The sequence below is a fragment of the Panulirus ornatus genome, chromosome 1 (genome assembly GCF_036320965.1).
Source record: "Panulirus ornatus isolate Po-2019 chromosome 1, ASM3632096v1, whole genome shotgun sequence".
In the NCBI taxonomy this organism is placed as follows: Eukaryota; Metazoa; Arthropoda; class Malacostraca; order Decapoda; family Palinuridae; genus Panulirus; species Panulirus ornatus.
In genome coordinates this window covers 38,188,497-38,207,126 of record NC_092224.1, presented here as the reverse complement: position 1 = coordinate 38,207,126, position 18,630 = coordinate 38,188,497, and the positions used below count along the sequence as shown (strand labels likewise).

The following is an 18,630-nucleotide window of genomic DNA, read 5'->3' as shown; positions in this document are numbered from 1 at the left end:
TACAGAAGACCCAGTCACACATCGTTATAACTGACGCAGTGTTCGTCGAGCTCTTCCAAGTCATCAGTCATCCTATTAGACGCCTTAATGAAGTCCCCAAACGTTTCCACATTCCAAAAGAGACCCTGAGATCGCTTCTCTCACTGGCGGTGGTGTCGTCGAATCATAGCTCTGTCGCGAATTAATTTTTAACATTTGCTGTACACCAGCCGACTAGTGGCGATGCTTCATCTTAGTTGAGTGTCTGGAGTTCCTTGACTTAAATCCTTTAGAAACTGTGATTCATTCCTCTCTCTCTCTGCAAGACCTGATGAGTTATAGATTTTTTTTGATATATTTCATATTCTTTTCTTGATGACGAAGTAATTCTACCTCTGAATCATCACTGTTCTCATTATTAAGTCCTTGGTTCGCTTCTGCAATTATTCTCACTTCAAAAGAGTTTGTGTCGCAACTGAATTTCTACATTCTGAAATGTGGCGCTTCTGTTCCATCTTCTGTCACTGAGTGAGTGTGATGATTTGAGTTCGATATTTCAGTATGAGTGTGATGGCAGAGCGGTAAGGATCTTTCCTGTGTAGTCTGTGTATGTCGAGTGTGCTGTTGTTTTTATAATGTGAGTGGAATTATTAGTATCTCATCTGCTCGTTACGTTATATTAAGAACTTCGTTTTCATAACCGAAGAAAAATGACCAGTTCCAGAATTTTCCTTCCAGTGCTGTCCGAGTGTTGTGTGTGTTTTGGAGTTGGCCGTACCGTGGTCGGGTCTTGAGTGTATCATAAAGTGTACTGTGGTATAGATGAGCTCTGACCAAGCAGAACAGTGTGTGTGTGTGTGTGCGTGTGTGTACGTGTGTGTGTGTGTGTGTGTGTGTGTGTGTGTGTGTGTGTGTCTCCAGTGTTCCTCAACAGCAACGTGAGTCTCCACACCATTGAGCGTGCATGGGCTTCAAGCACCGTCGACTGATTACCAAGGGTTATCATAAATCCGTCAGCGTCAAGTGATAGCCACCAATCGAAAGACCTGAACACTTTCCTCATGTGCTCAAGATAATTCTAAGATTATATACGCCCTTACTGCATACATCGCCCTTGGGCGTGTCACTAGTTGGTTCCTTAACGGAGTTGACACAGTTTGTGGACTTTATGACGAAAGTGGCGTTCGTAAACCACATCGTTTGAGAAATCAGTTTGCTGGTAGAGGGCTGAATGTGTGACGACAACCAGTGAGTGTGTATTTAGTGATCTGAAGGTGACTTCATGAGTCGTTTTATGAAAGAGGTTAATATCTTGTCAGACATGTGATTGTGAACAGGGGTATTCAACTGGCTTTCAGAAAATCAAGATACGTTGCTCTTTAAGCGTTGTCAGAATAGTGGCTTTGTTCTACGACCGTTCAATCAGCGCTGAATGTGACGCTATAGCGGGGTATGAGTAGGGAAAAAGTGTATGTTAGTTGGAAAGGCACCAAGTACGTGGTGGAGTATTCTGTGTATATTGAGAGGGCGTTAAGTGTGTTCTGATGCGTTGAGCGCGTTATGAGAGCGTTGAGAGCACTGCGCGCCTTGTGAGAGCGTTAAGTATGCGCTCAGTGCTACGTTGGAGCGTTGACTATGCTCACTAGTTGTTGACTACATTGCAGGCGCTGGCACCGCAAGAAAGCATCAGGATCGAGTACCGTGCCGCCAACTCCTCCACCGCTATAGACAACAAGTTTGAGACCAGTTGGAGGTTCTTCTTCTCACAGTTCCCCAACATCAACTTCAAGGGCCAGTGGCTCTCGAGGGTAAGTTATCACGGGGAAGAGAGAGAGAGAGAGAGAGAGAGAGAGAGAGAGAGAGAGAGAGAGAGAGAGAGAGAGAGAGAGAGAGAGAGAGAGAGAGAGGCATCGCTCGCGCGAAGTGACACGGCTGCTGTAGAAGGGTGGCTTGACACCATACCTCACGAGTGAATTGAGGAAGGATCTCTCCAGGGCAAGGTTACCTAAGGTACTGGTGACGGGCGAGGCCTCGGAATGAATGGTGATGAATCGAGGGGTTTACACACGGGTTGTTGACACGTGTTTTATGAGATGGATACGAACCTCATCTGATAGACGAGGACAGATAAGGGAGTAAAGGAGGTTTTATTCATATAGGTAAAGATGAGTGATATAGCAGCAGTTACAGGAGGAAGTGAGACCGATCCTATAAGATGTATAGGGAAGTCCTTGTTTAGATAAGTTCTCTAAGGTGATTTAGAAGATTTCTCAGGCAAGATGGAATGAGAATCTCTAGAGTGGGGAAAAATAGGCTCTCACAGTAAGCAAAGAAAAACTACCTTCATCTTCAGGAAGAGGAGGGTAGGATCTCATAGGATCTCCATGGTAACTTGTGATGGGCACTTGTGAGATTAATTTGAGAGGATCGTCTTAGCTGGGGAGAACCCTTCAGGAAGTACTCTATAAAATTAGGTGGGATGTGTTTCATATTGCAAGGCAGGATAGGATTCTTTCCTAAAGGGTGAATGAGTATTTTGGGGGGCAAATTATGATGGGTCTCTTTGGAAGATTTAAGATTAGTTATGAAAGATGTGAAAGAAATAGTTATCTTCAGGGTAAGTTGAATTGTGTATTCTAGGTTAAGCAAGATTGGTTTTTATACTGTGGGTTAGAGCAGGCTCTCATGCATGAGTTGAGTCAGTTTCTTCTGGAGGGGTTAGGAGGAGGTTCTCTGGGATGGCTTGAGAATAAATCCACTGAGTCTGGATTTGTAAGATAAATGGGATGAGTTTTATACTTTCTATATAGTTAGGGTAGAAAGCTGTCGTATGATAAGGTGAGGATAAGCTGGCTCATGTTTAATGTGGCATGAATCCATTGGGTGAGTGGCACTGATGGTGTAGGATGAAGTGTATAGTAAGGGCAACGAAACCCGTAATGTTGTCATTATCATGAAAGGGTCGGGGTCTGTAACGTGAGGGGACTGGATTACATTTACCTGATTTTGAGAGATTTCGTACGTTTCATAGGCGAGTGAACGAGGCTGCAATAGTCCGTAATGATGTGAAATTGTAACTCCCACACTTCCACAGAATGATATATTCACTGATTAATTCTCATGAGAACAATTCTTTTTTCTTACCATTCATATGTATACTTAAACAATTTCTTAAGGTTTTGGGTTTTCGTTTCTATAAAGAATCTGATTAAAAGCATAAAAATGATGATTTTTTTTCCCGCCGATCCATGTTCACATACAAATCCGTCACAAACATATAATGATGAACTTCAAAGAGATTCTATCATGGAATCAAATGTACATCTATGCAGCTCAGTCCTTTTGATTCTGTGATATGTTATCATAGCATTACTACTATAAGCAGAATCTAGCAAAGTGTTTCAGTACATTTACACAACGTGTTAATTAATTCTCTAATGGATGTTTACATTGCCTGGTGTGGCAGAGCGTTTGTTGTGCTACATCTGCTGATAAATTAATTTAGACCAGTGGAGTTTGCTAGGAAAAAAAACAGTAAGGGCAAAGTAGGGCAATGAAAAATTTCGATCTTTCGGTAAAGCTTTGTGAAAAGATACACATGTAGAATTATTGTACAAAAGATATCTTAGTACATGTGAAAACTATACGAATTCTGTACACTCGACATGACGCGTATCAATTATCAAAGTATCATCTTACTATTCATATGATTATTACTTACAATCTCACTTATTCATTGTTTTATCATTTTCTTTCTCGAGCCGCAGGAGAGACAATTAGGAGCCGCATGCGGCACCCGCGGCCCGCGTAGTAAATACTTGTGATTTAGAGACACAGTTCGCACTATTCACTTGGTCTTATGTATCAACTTCCTTAAACCTGCTTCCTACAGAACAACTGCAAGTTGTGATAAAAAGAAAAAGAAAATCTCAAAGAACGATTATCTCCTTTATTCATTCTTCAACCGCCCATTGCACTACATCAATATGTGAAACGTTTGCAAGTTGTACCGATCATACACACACACACACACACACACACACACACACACACACACACTCTTCAGATAATGAAAGATTTGGAAAAGTCATTAATGCTAGTGTCTAAAACGTCATCTATCAAGCGCAGCAAAATATATCCCACAGTCATAAAAAGAAATGTAACGAGAGACTGACTGCATCTGACGCAACACTTCAAAATGTTTCATTACCAACAGATCCTCGTGTTTAAGATGTGGTCTTCACAAGACCTAGCTAGCGTCCTGGACGACGAATTCTAATTTTGACACTCGGGAGAAATGAAATACTTGTTACCAGAGGTATTTCATATATCTGCAGCAGCTTAAGCTTCCAATGTATGAAAGCTTAACTGAAAGTGATCTCCAAGCTCACTAAATATCCGATGGTGTTGTAAACATGATTCGCTGTTGATAAATGCATCAGTATGATTTTCTTCTTCATCTTATCTTCTCTAGCGTTACTATGGGTCTGTGGAAAATGACCTGCAAGTTAACCTGGGAGAGAACTTTGAGAACCCTGATCATCGAGTGGACATCTTCCACGCTTATACTATCAACCTGGACGAACTCAGGACAACGTTGAACTCGACCCTCAGTGTCAAGGTAGTGTTATTGTATATTACCATTACGTGATGTTGATGTTTTTCTCAATACGTTGTGTTTGATTTTAGTTATGAATGTTTGTTTTTTAAGGATGTTTTGAAGAATATTAATGACGCACTGTAATAGAAGATTCGATAGTTAGTTTTACATTATTTAATCATGATTAGTCTCTTGACTTTCAAATTCGTATGATATTTCATTTTTTGTTGCAGTGATTTCTTTCGTCTTCCGTCACGAGTATGACACCCAGAAATATCATTTCTAAGTCCAATGAAATGTAATATATCATCATATGGTAATACATTTTTCACCCAGTTACAGAGTATGCGAATCAAAACATCACACAAGAGCAAGATCTTTAACAAAAGAGCGCTCACTACTGTCATTTTATTCCATATCTAATCACTCAGTCTGTTCTCTTCTACTATCACAAACAGCCTCGTTAGGACTCAGTGGTCTGTTGCTGTGTGAATTTATTTGTATATCATCATATCTGCTCCCCACACCTACTATTTCCGCCACATTGCAAAAGGCATCATGTCTTCGTATCATGTGTGATGATCCATAACCAATCTCCCCTTCCTCCTCCTCCTCCTCCTCCGTCCTGCCTCAGCACCGGAGGAATAACGTCGACTTGAAGGTTGGTGGAGACTGGTACCATGACGACTACGTCCTCAACACTGGCTTCCTCGTCCAGTACGCCACAGGTGAGAACATTCCTTCTCAGACGTCCACTCCCACACCTCAACAAAAGAAAGCTCTTTGAAACAGCAGGTCATATCATAGTCATGCGTTCACGAAGAAAAAAGTAATAGTTATTCCAATCGTTTTCATTGAAGCAGTTGCCACCAATTTGCCACAAAAAAAGAAAAAGAAACTGATGTACCTGATGTGATCCAACGGTCATATTCTCAATGAACTTTCCCCTGCAGATCATCAGGTAGCGTCCCGCTTGCACGTGAAGACGGAGCCTGTAGGGTTCTTGAACACCCAGGGAGACTGGTTCCTCAAGGTGACGGACGGGGTAGACTGGCAGGTGAAGGGTGAAGTGCAGGAGAAGAGAGGAAAGACGTTCAAGGTTAGAATGGCGGGAGAAATAGGAGTGATCACGTCTCTGAATTACCAGTATAATGCAATATATATACAGTGCTTTGAATTACCAGTGTACGCACTATATACAGTGCTTGCAAACGGAAAACCTGAACAAGTACCTTTAGAAATGTGCTTTAACATCAGACTTGGCACTTCTTGTTTTTTTTGAATTTGACAGAATATAATCCTCATGTTTTTTGCCACGATACATTATGCTATTATTAGCAACTTCATTGCAGTGATTAATGATGGTCCATCCAGTTTCAGAACTTATAAGAAAGTTTAGCTGAATATCTCTTAGATCCTATGCTTACTGTACATAAATGTTAGCATTACTGAGTGCAGGTAGTACAGCTGAGATGACACAGGCATACGTCGGGCAGAGCTATGTTGCCTGAATTATCAAACCATTGGAAAGTAACTTTGAAACGATCTATTCCCACCAGTTTGAGGGTGAGGCCAGGTCGGGCACTGACTGGCGAGTAGAGGTGAGTGGGACTTATCGTGAACTGTCCTCCCGACTTGAGGAACTCCACAATCTGCTGCTGGACGTCCGCCTTCCCTCCTACGGCCTCACCAGGATCAACGCGACCTTCCATGCCAACGACCGTGAAATGAGTCTGGACACTCATGTACGTAGTTTGTACGGGCCTGTCACAGTGCACTCACAGCCGTAGTTTCTTATGATTATATTCATCAAAGTATTTGATACATATATTCTACATATGTGTTGGGTATTCAGACCTTTAAGGCAAGTCTTGTCCACTATATTCAATCATTTTAATCGTAAAAAGACGTTTAAGTCTATAGATGTTGGGAGAGAACAGTCACTCTCCTTTGGAAATATTAGATGTTTGCTCCATAGCCTATGGGTCGGTAGGGGTAAGATGGAAGTGCCAGGTTTGCATTACTAGATATTGCTAATCCTTCATGAGTCGTAGGTACTGTGGAGTAGAATCCATAAGTCGTTGTTTTCATATAAGTTCCTAATCTGTTTTTGTTTTAGGATTCCTAACCTGATTTCCGTCATTGTAGTTATCCCTGGGGATGGAGGAGAAACGTACGTAATGAAAATCATTATAGAAAACGTACATGTTGAAAGATAGTAAGGCTAAATAGTGATGTCATACGACACGACACTTGCTACATACATTCCGGCCATCTTCATCGTCACCTGACCAACTCGAGTGTTTCCCTCAGGTGTTGACCAACTCGGGCCAGAAGTACAGAGGTCGAGCAGCCTACGAACACGTTGAGGACGACCTGCAGGCACTAGGCCACACCATCAACCTTGAGCTGCACCTGCCCAACCAGCTGTACAGCGTCAACACCGCCGTCAGCGTCGGGACCGTCATCACTGTCACGAACGACATCCATCTTGACAGGTACGTGGGATGGGCGAGGGTGTGGCAGTCTTGGTGATCCGTCACCTCGAGCGTGTCTGTGATCATCATCAGTGAACGGAGATGAGCACAGTCTCATCCAACATCTTCCAGTTCCTCAGTGAGTCCATTGCTTCATTGCTCCTGCTCGGTGTGAAGCCTCGACGCTGATTAACTAGGTTGAGTTAAGCCTGATAGAGTCATCGAACAAAATTCAGACTGATATATAGGATCGTACCCTACGCAAAGGTAACTAACTATAATCGATCCTAACTTTGGATGCTATAACCTCTGTATGTTTAGTTATGATAAGTTTATGTATATATCATATACTGCAAATATCATCTGTGTAGTGTTCTCTTCATTAAGTATCTGCTTACGACGTAAATCTTAGGATTCGTCTTTATATCTTGTGATCATAAATCACTCAAGTCAGAATTAGCTTGTTGCTTAATAGACACTTAATCCCCGTCGGAGATCATAAGTATAGCTGAAGAAGTGAATAGGAAGCTATGGCACCTCTCTCTCTCTCTCTCTCTCTCTCTCTCTCTCTCTCTCTCTCTCTCTCTCTCTCTCTCTCTCTCTCTCTCTCTCTCTCTCACTTTTCCTCATATTCCCGACAGGTACCGAGACATCCACATGAGCGTGAAGATGGACGTCCTCCAGCCCAGACAGCGAGGGCTGCAGGCTCTCCTCAAGTGGAACGCCAACAGGTCAGTGTGTCTTGGGAGTCAGAGCTCCGCTTCTGTTGTTAATCTTTACCCTACACAGTATAGGCTGGTTTATTTTGTCCATTAAGAAAAGGAGGCTACTTGATTCTTCATTAAGATAAAGAGGTAAATCCAATCTGCATGAAGACAAGAAGCTTAAATGGATTGTGCATTAAGACAAGAAGGGGAAGTAAACACTGCATTAAGACAAGGAGGTACTACATGACTCTACAATGCCTTTCATTGGCTATATTTGCCAGTCCCTCAGCCTTAGTTTCAGCAGTCTTGTTTGGGATGCCGTTCACCCAGGACTCAGTCTGTGACACTCCACTTGTCACGTGAAACCAGTCGGACGTTTCCAGACTTAATAACAAGCGTCGTGTCCTGTCTGTGTGCCAGTCCAGGGTCCACGTACGATTCGATCATCCCATAACATGAGTTGATTCTGATTCACTATGTTTAATGTGGTCGAATGCTTTATGTAACTAAGTAACATCTGAGAGTATTCTGGTTTACCAGTTTTTTCATGTAGGGGAAGCGGCACGGACAACTTGCGTGGTGTAGAAGTTAGCGTTCTTGACCGTGACGCATTTATGGGCCATTCAGGATTCGAACCAATGCGCTTGACCCTGGGCGGTTCGCGAATGCGTCATGGTCAGGAACGCTAACCGCTACACCACGGGAGTCCAATTATTGAGTTACTCAAAATATATGTTTAACACGGTATACTTTCATCGACTAACACGTAATAATTATTTGGAAATGTGAATTACAAATTAGCCCTCTTCCTGACAGGGACCCAAATCAAAAAATGGACTTAGAGTTCATGTACGAGACGCCTAGCGACAGGGAGTCGACCTTCACAGTAGACGGCCTCCTCTTCTTCCTCGGCCAACGATACCAGGCGAACTGGAGGACACACAAACGCTGTAAGTACCACTGACTTTATACTCCCGGTGGCTGTACAGACGACCAGAGACGCTGTTGTTGTATTACCACAGTAGTGACAGAACACACAGGCTCTTCTCTCTCATCACCTCTCTGGTTGTACACCACAAGATATGTAGGAAGGTTAATGCACAGAAAGGGTCTAAATAGTAATCTAAGTAATGAAGATTGATATTGTCAGTACATAACGAGGAATGGCGTATCTACGATTCGTAGCAAAATATCAATTCGTAATAAGAGATTGATTATAATCCATAATCAATCTATCATCAACCCTGATCTGGCTAGACTGGTATATTCTCATGCTACTATATTTAGAATATAATCAATCACTTAACTAAGATTATCTGTCCAATAATCAAAAATTTAGATGTAATCTTTCTCTGCAAATACAGATCAATTCTCGTGTTTCTATATCCTATAGGTTCTCTATTGTAGAGCCGAGCAATTCTTCCACGAATTCTGCACATTTGTACCAAACCATATTTGTTTCTCGAGACCCACCTTGCACGTGTTCGCCTTCACTCTCTCCATTCATTGTGCCCCAAAGATTATTCTGTATATGGTGTGTCCCCATCACTTCACTAAGACATATTCTTGTAATCTTCTCCACACGTTATCCCTCCTCATGTTTTTGACATCACAACAGTCCAACTTCCTCTTCGTAATACCAGGTCTTTCATATCCCCTACTCCTCACACTGTCCACTATACCATACCACAGATTGCTTTCTTAGAACACACTTTTTGCTGCTGATGTCATCACGCCTTGTTGACTGTTACACACTCACATTTATCTACCATACAGAAGGAACTTTTTGGTAAAAAGCAACACCATCTATTTTCTCATTAAGCCCCAGCATTACAAGTATATGTCTGCATCTGTTCTCTCATTCATGTTGAAAGCTATTCTTAAAATTGGTGACTTATATAAACCCGTCTTTACGGCATCCAGTTATTTTCCTCATGCATTTATCCTTGGATGGAATAATTCAATTTGATATTATTGTGGATGAGAAAAATAATCCATATTTCATACACCATTATTGTAGGATTAGCTGTCTTTTTCTGCATAACGAAAACACTGCTGATATATTTTCCATCGTTACTGTGAACCATGAGAGTAGATATAGAAGACGTGAGCAAAAGAGTTGCTGGGTTAAAACTAACCTCACTGATTCACAGTGGAGTACGTGGACCGAGACCTGATCTGGGAGCATAAGAACGAGGGCAGCTTGAGCTGGACGGACGCCAGACGTGTCGTGCAGGAGGTCACAGCCAATATGACGATGCGCCTCAGGCGAGGTGACACCGCCGAACTGTACGGCAAATTCGACATCGCGACGCCGTTCACACAGTGGAAGAAGAACTACCTGGAGGTGAAGTAAGTGATGGACGGGAGCTAACACGGGATTTTCAAGCTCATTACAGTTACTATATATATTTATATACATGTCTTACAACTTTCAAAATGACCCGCCCATACGTCTGATCGTTTAAGGACATGCGTGTGGTCGTTCGCAGGTACTCTCGTAACAACGACCACATAGAGAGCACCCTAAGGTCCAGGTGGCACGACGGTGAGTTCATCGACTTGCACTTCCTGGCGCAGAAGCAGATCGATGACGCCATCTTCAGGATAGAGACCAAACTGGACGTGAGTTCGTCCTTCGAGGGTCTCGTCAGCGCCAGCACTGGAGCCAAACTGGAGAAGAAACCGAACATTCTTGACACAAACTTCTACATACAGGTAATTACCCGTGGTACAGTAAGTGCTCATGTTCTGCAGACAGTAACTGTTTATATGCTGTGTACAGCGCTACTCATATGCTGTGGACACAAGCTGTTCATGTGCTGTGAGTGTGTGTGTGTGTTATTATAAAACGACTGAAATTGTTCATAAGATTTTTCCAAGGAAGTTTCTATTCATCTTTCAATTATAAATTTGCTAGAGGCTATTTTTCTTTTCTTATATAGTTATGAGGTCGTTCTACATATTTTTCCATCAGCTGGAGAATCATATACCATTCTCCTGGTATTAATTGCTTCCACAAATATCAGTTTTTCAGGGTCAAGTGAGATTTCCCATTCCACAATAATATGACCTTCGACATTGAGTCCCCTTAAAAAACATATTGATGTAATTCCCTTTCATAATCACCAGTAATACCTCTAATATCTCATTCCGTACCATTCAAAGATTAGAGCCGTGGCCTCGTTTTGGTCATGTAGGAATATCATTTAATTTAAACGGTAGGCACTAGTCTCTCTCTGCACCCTGTCCTTATATACTGTTAACATAGTCAGTCAGACAACGATACGTATCTGTTTAATGTTGTAAACTGTCTCTGGTTCATCGCTTGGTTATAACGCACCTCACCTCCTGTAGTGGGACACTGACCGGCTGGAGATCACTTTCGAAGGCAAAGATGACAGCCATCTAGACGACCTGCGATACTCGGTGTTCGGCCAGATCTTCACCACTATCCCTGGCTACCACGAGATGTCCTCTGCGGTCGACCTCTCCCTCATGCCCACCTCCGTCGACATCCACGCCACGACGAAGTGGGAGGACCACGACTACAGGGTTCTCCTGAATGGTAGGTCTGCCCCTAGAACGTCGAGGTTAATATACACGACCATGTAAAATGTGTTATGGAGTGTGAGATTGATCAAATTCTTCATGTTTGAGTTAGTATCAATATATCTTTTATTACTGATCTCGTTAATCTTGAATTTCTGAAAGCCTTTATATACGTTTGGACATATATATTTCCTTTCATGTTATTTGTATGATCAGAGGTATAATGTTCAATGTGAGTGCTGATGCCGTTAAATGAACCAATGCTTTATATCGTTCATTCACTTCACACGATTAGATGAATACATCTTAAAAAACAGGTGTCAAATAGATTAATTAAACTAGAGGAATTCCAACAGCTAACTGCAGTCCTCTGTACATAGATTCCCCTTATAAGACCAGCTTGTCGTCCAATTTACCTGATCTCTGATTAGTCGCCGGTTACAAGGGCGATGCACAAACTCATACAGCAGTTCAGGTATGAACTGTACGACGACATGAGTGGATAATGTGCTGACGAATATATCTCAGGATGCCAGCTGGTCAGTACGGAGTATGTGTCCACGTCAGAAATGCTCCCACGATGACTTGGGTGGACTGAAGAGTGGAAGTAAGGATGCAGTATGCTCGTTTCCAACTGTGGGTGTGGTAATACATACATATATCCTGTATGCATGCAAGAGCTTTGTGGTTTCATCAAAAGGAATAGAGAATATGGAGATGAGTAGTAGCTCATACAAGATAAAGTGCCAGTCACTTAGCTGGCTACAGTTATATGCATCCTGCCCCTGTGAGTGCAGCACAACAAAGCAATTTATGCCTGCAGTGAAAGCTTGATGAAGAGAAACCATAAGCCTGGCTTGGACAGTCGAAGTGAGTGTCAGTCGGAATGACGAGATAAATGACCATATTAGAGAATTTGTTATTTATGAGGCCCAGTTCAAGCCCAACATGCACCATGGGGAAATATACTAACAATCTGTTTATCACTTCAGAAGGAAAATCAAATGAAATGTACACGTGACATATATATTCGCCTCTATTGTGTAACTGAAAAAAAGGACATTACATACGTCTCTGTCTGCAGATGGTAATGCAGTATGTCGCATCATCCTATGCTTAATAGAACAGTCTTCTTGTTTGTGTCACTGTAAGCTATATACCCTCACTTGTCACCTCATGTCATTTCACTGACAGGTTCACTCTCATCTGTTGTTAATCTTATAAGCAAAAGAAGTCAACTGTATATAGCACTGCTGGGGCTATTGGTATTCCTGTTTATCGTTTATCATGTATGTCGAATAGTCTGCTTGATTGTGTCTGTGTCACACGTATCCTTCTCTTCGGCAGGCGAAGTGTACAATGGACTGGAGTACCTGAGCGGCGCGCTGGCTGTCACCTCCCTACAGAGAGATGAGGTCGTCAATGCCACCATTCGAGTCTACCATGATTCTGCTGCCATGGAGGAAAGACTCTCAGTACGTCTTATTTCATTCACCCTTTTACTATTTTCTTATCCCACTTTCTTCTTTAATTTCAGAGGCTTTTTCTGCTTCCTTACGTTATTGTTCCTTTCGCTAGTTACATCTTTTCCCTTTTTTTAACAACACGATCCCGACCATGTGAGATACAACAATGAGAAAAGCCAAATGGGAGTTATGGTTCTGCAATGGCAACAGATGCAATGATGATTTCACTCGTGATCCGAGGCAAGGAATGATAAGGCTTATATGTGAGATTAAGTGTGAAGTGTTAAGTCTGAAGGGGTTCCAATAACGACCCCTTCCCCATATGCATAAAGAGGTAAATTTCACTGGTTACAAACACACTTTTTTTGACCACAAACACGCAAGTCCACACGATTCCACAGACCAACACTACGTAACACGTCCATACTGGTACACTCACACACACACACACACACACACACACACACACACACACACACACACACACACACACACACACATGACACGTATCTTTCAGCATCCCATGAAACTTCCTTTATCTGCACCTTATGCTTGATGGGATATCTGTACTTGGCAGATCGTAGTGAAATGGGTGGACGAGGAGGTGCGGGTGGAGGGTCACGTGGCCACACTACCGCAACGCTTCAAGGCTGGGATCCACATCAACACGACCTTCGAGGAGCTGGAACGTGCGGCCGTGGTCCTCGGTCACTCCAAAGCAGGACCAACCAAAGTAAGATCTATCTTCGCCCTTGATCAGCAGATGTCATGTTTTCTCGATCCAGTTTGCAAGACATCCTTCTCTAACCTAAAAAAAAATCTATGTTTCTGTAGAGTTATCTGGCATTCCGTACCCTCAATGATGTGATTTCCGTAAATCGCTTATCAGTGTGTGCTGATGCGCGGTTCTCCCGCGGTGTCGTTTCAGACTGAGGCCAGAATACAGTGGAATGATAAGATTGACGTGGGCTTCGTGGTGCTGGGTCAGGCGACCTCGCTGTCTGACTTCCTCGTCAGCTGCACGATCCTCACGCCTTTCCCAGGGTACAAGGTGAGTCTCCTAGTTAACAGGTCCCTTTTGGTCCTTTTGAACTTTGCCCATCACGCAAGGTGCACCTTTCGCAATCTTCCCCATTGCTTAAGTTCACTCCCTAGTCATGATACCTCCTTCCTTGAATAAATAAATCGATGAATAGGTTAATAGAATATAAAAAGTAAAAGCTATAAGGAATCCATAGTAATATTTTCCCTATCCAGAAAAATAAGTTGATCAATCTTAAAGTCCTTTTACCATTTCTGAAGTAGAGGCTTATCTCACAGTCCTCCCTATACTTACTTACGCAGTTTTCTTTGTAGTCCTCACACACTTTATCATGACACTTCTTGTAGTGACACCCATAACTGACATATGTTATCTTCGCTTCACCGCTTCAACATTGCTCTCTCTTTGCCTCAGTTTTTCGAAGTCTTCTTTTCTTCGCTGCCCTACTGAGAATTGCTTTTGTCATCCAGGTTATAACTGGTGAGCTGAGGAACTTCTTCCGCCTGGAGCCTGAAGTGCGCGTCCACTCGCGCATCTACGGACAACTGGGCGAGCAAAAGGTAGGGTTTCCAGAGTCCTCGACAGCCATCAAGTGAGTGGTGAACGTTCATGACAGGACGTTTATATCATAAGACCAATTGCAATGTTCTGATTTAGTGGGAGATCCTTCGATAGACTGTCATCACGCTTCGCTGTAAAGCCTCGCTTTGAAAAAAATATCGATAAATGAACCGAGTAATTTGATAAGTAATAGAATAGTATCAGTATACAAGGTCAAACTCTTTAGAAGGGGTTAAATCTAACGCTTACCCTGATTTTACAGTCAAGATTAAGCTGATACCTTTCTAAAATGAAAGTGTAATGCTTTAAGTATAAAAGTCAAATCATTTTCTGATGTAATTGATTTTATTCAGCGTGAATGCACACGAGTTTTAATACGAAGACTAAATTTGTGCATCGGATGAATTGACAAGTCCAGCATAATTGCCAAAGCCATGCATATTTTGCTTTGACTCACCAAGCTCAATCCAATAACTCCTGGTGTGGTGGAGCTCTGTGTATCAAGCTTGTTAGTACTCCCTAGTGTTGTGTAGTTCCGTGTTTCAAGCTTGAAAGTATTTCCCGTCCCAGTGTTTATGATTCTCCCTTGATACAGCAAAATGATTTTATCTTCTGCTTCATATTCATCCTGTTGACAGTGTTGTCAATGTACCTCATGTTTCATTCCTTTTGTTTTCCCTAACGCACTGCAGTAGTACATTGTCCTACCTTAAATTTTGGTTTGTCCTGGTGTGGTTCTATATTTTCTTACAAGCTTCTTGGCTTTTCCTTGTGTCATCATGGGTTTTGCCTGAGTCAGACCTCTTGAAGTTTCCTGTTCCACAAGTAGATTCACATCAGGCTAAGTTCTTTATTTTTATTTCAGTTAAAGTGTTGTTCTGTGTTGGAACTGTCATTGTAGTTACTAGGTTGGTACAATACATCATCTCAGGCTTTATTAGTTGTACTTGATGGAGCATAACACTGTTCTATTTCAAATGTCTTGGTCATTGCTTGGTGGTGTGTCGTGTTTTATTTCAAATGTTATGCTTATTCTTGGAACATTATAATGTTATCATTAGTAGTAGTAGTAGTAGTAGTAGTACAAGTAGTAGTAGTACTAGTAGTAGTAGTAGTAGTAGTAGTAGTAGTAGTAGTATTTTCATTATTATCATTATTGTTATTATTACTATTATCATTATTAGTAATATTTTCATTATCATTACTATTATCATTATCATAATCATTATTTCTATCTCTATCATTAAGAATCTTGCTTATTCTTGGAGCAATGCAGTGTTCTATTTAAAACGTCTAAGTTATTCCTCATGGCATGTAGTATTCTATTCTATTATCATTTCAAGTTTCTGTGTTTGCTTGTGATGTAGCATTGTGGCTTTTTGTGCAGTGTCATAACTGTTTCGTGTGTTTTATATAATGTCTTAACTATGACGTTTAGTCTCTTATCACCATCATTCACTTTCTTGTTCTAACTAACTTTTCCAAGCACAGATGGGATCCGCGTCTCTGCATTATAGCTACTTGCTGTTGCAGTTCACTTCTGTGTCTCACGCCTCTTGGTTCCTCCTCCTCCAGCTCAGAGGAATGTCTCGATTTCCATAATTCTTCCTTGCACACTGCCGTTTTAAGTATATGTTCCTGATACTTCTTATTAACATGATGTAACTGTGTCTCAGACTGCACGTTTCTCCTTCGTCCAGTACGGTCTAGGGGCGCGGTACGAACAGGGTCAGGTGCCGCGCCTGCGGATAGCGTTGGAGTTGTACACGCCTCTGCCAGAACTCCACACCATCTTCCTCGACCTGTGTGACAACTCCACCGTCTCAGATATCAAGTACGACCTCAATATGAAGTATGGACCCACCAAGAATCTGAGACTGATCGTAGAGCTGCAGGTAAAGTGATCTCCTAAGTGTGCAGATCAAGTATCGAATATCTTAACAGTTGAAACAGGCTTTCAAAACTGTTCCACTCACAACAGAAGCTCTACGACCACATATACTCGGTTCTATACCTGGCGAGAGGAGGAGGAGGGTTCGGTACCCAGAGAAACGAATTCCACGAACTCATTCTAGGTCACGATTGATGAATTAGGAAGCAGTGATTTGGGAGGTCAGATGTTGGGCAGTGAAACAACAGGTGTGCTGCAGTGATTGCCTCTCATCTACCTGTAGTCTTGAAGTGTATCTGTTGCATGAAAGCCATTATATAAGGTCATTTTAGAACTTAGATTTTTATGATGAATGTAATTGCATATGTAATCAGTGTAATTGCACATATAATCAGTTTTCTGAGGAATGATCACAAGGTATTTAGGTAACTGGTCATTGATCATGCGTTTGTTCGCCTCGCAGAACGGCACCAAGGGAGTAGAAGGACTCGCACTAGCAATCCTCCCCTTGAAGTCCTTGGACGAGCACCTGAGTGACGTCAACCTGAGGGCGACCGGCAGTTTCTTCTGGGAACCTGAGCCTCAGCTGGACCTGACTTTGGTCTCTGAGACATCGACCTCCTCCAAGGTAACACGCCCTCGCCACACAACTAAGACCTGAAATCTTAAGATGTATAACGCAGGCTAGGAGGATGTGCAGGTCAATTTTTTCCCCTAAGCATGTCACATCTTTTCTTGCAGCTCTTGGTCAAAGGTCGATTTCCAACGAACGAACAGAGCCAGTTGCAGTTCACGGTGATCACGCCCTTGGAGGGGTACGAGAACCTGGACTTCGTTATTGAGTACCTGGTGCCTGACGACTACAAAGCAGGGCACTTCGACGGCAGGCTTAGCACGCCCGCCGGCCAGTTCTTCCAGCTGACGGCATCTGGCACGACGAAGGACCTGTCCGGGTCCTTCGTCTCACCTTATGAACCATTCAGGTATGAGGCTTCACACCGAAGCTGATACACCAACGGTGAATGAAGAAAAACGTGTGTAATTCCGTGAACTAATTTTGAAAGGATTATTAAAGATGATTATTATGATGAATAATACTCCTACTAATGAAAATGATAATAACAATACTTCTACCAATGATAATAATGATGATAATTCTTCTGCTAATGATAATAATGATGACTTCTACTAGTGATAAGAATGATGATAATCCTTCTACTAATGATGATAATGAGAGTACTCCTACTAATGATAATAATGATAACACTTCTACTAATGATAATTGTGATAATAACACTAATAATGATAATAATAATAGTCTATAAGGTAATGGATACTAATCACTGGTGGTGTGTGGAAAATACCATTCTGGTTCAGTGAGGAAAAATTATATTTGAAGCTCTCATCATGCTGGGTATGGTGCTATGGGATTGTTATTTGATCTTTTCACTTTCATGTTTGACAAGTGAGACACTGGGCAAAGTTGGTAAAGAGAAAACGGGGATACTGAGTGTTTTTGTAATCTCTTCTTACACAAGTTGACCCACTGTGGCATTTCGTACTTGTTTCGTTCTCAAAAAACGAGTGAAATTAGCTATGGAAGAGCCGAAGACGCCGAAAGGCTTAGCGTGACGTTCGTGGGGCTAATAATAGTAATAATAATGATAACTAATAATAACATTGATAATGATAATAATAGAATAACAATAATAATGATAATGAAAGAATAACAATGATGATGATAATAATGATAATAATAATAATAATGATAATAAAGATAATAGAAATGATAAGACTAATAATGATAATGATGATTATAATGATAATAATAATTATAATGATAATGATGAGAGTTATACAGTAATCGTGTAACGCAGTGTTTTGCCAACGGACCGACCAAACAGGAGGCTCGGTACGAGAAGGAGTAGAGTGAGGGATGGTCTTGAGATTATTCGTTTTCTCTCTCAAACATCAGATACTCAACCTTGTATTAAAGCAACACGAAATTCCTGATAACCTCGAGGGAAGTATATTTTGTCGTGGCAATCACAGACGGTGGTTCTAGTGAGAGTTCTGTTTGATCTTCAATACATAATAAATTCTTTTCTCCACATTTTGCCAAATGTTTTGGGTCAAAGGTCTCTAGAGACCTTCCCTTGTTACACCTGCCAGCGAAGGAGAAACCTTTAATATATCATGAAATACCTTTTTTCTTCAGAAACGGAACATTTATGTGGAAACTGACGGCATTAGATGTGCTGAAATCACACCTGATAACGAAGCTTGGGTGGGAGAAAGGCGACATTATTCTCGATGCCTCGGTCATGTTCCAGCGCAACTTCATCCAGGCGGTAC

General features: G+C 41.8%; 1 protein-coding gene across 1 annotated transcript in view; it reads left to right on the top strand.

The window, feature by feature from the left end:
- LOC139748707 (uncharacterized) overlaps window positions 1–18,630 on the top strand; it is a 128,556-nt gene that overhangs the window by 50,842 nt on the left and 59,084 nt on the right. Inside the window, exons 26-44 of the mRNA XM_071662063.1 lie at window positions 1,644–1,787; window positions 4,454–4,600; window positions 5,214–5,307; window positions 5,533–5,678; window positions 6,139–6,324; window positions 6,893–7,077; window positions 7,698–7,787; window positions 8,580–8,713; window positions 9,917–10,115; window positions 10,256–10,481; window positions 11,121–11,331; window positions 12,663–12,790; window positions 13,359–13,514; window positions 13,710–13,832; window positions 14,294–14,383; window positions 16,085–16,279; window positions 16,739–16,903; window positions 17,017–17,258; window positions 18,494–18,626. Coding sequence (XP_071518164.1) covers window positions 1,644–1,787; window positions 4,454–4,600; window positions 5,214–5,307; window positions 5,533–5,678; window positions 6,139–6,324; window positions 6,893–7,077; window positions 7,698–7,787; window positions 8,580–8,713; window positions 9,917–10,115; window positions 10,256–10,481; window positions 11,121–11,331; window positions 12,663–12,790; window positions 13,359–13,514; window positions 13,710–13,832; window positions 14,294–14,383; window positions 16,085–16,279; window positions 16,739–16,903; window positions 17,017–17,258; window positions 18,494–18,626 — 2,994 coding nt within the window. The remainder of the gene's footprint in view (window positions 1–1,643; window positions 1,788–4,453; window positions 4,601–5,213; window positions 5,308–5,532; window positions 5,679–6,138; window positions 6,325–6,892; window positions 7,078–7,697; window positions 7,788–8,579; window positions 8,714–9,916; window positions 10,116–10,255; window positions 10,482–11,120; window positions 11,332–12,662; window positions 12,791–13,358; window positions 13,515–13,709; window positions 13,833–14,293; window positions 14,384–16,084; window positions 16,280–16,738; window positions 16,904–17,016; window positions 17,259–18,493; window positions 18,627–18,630) is intronic.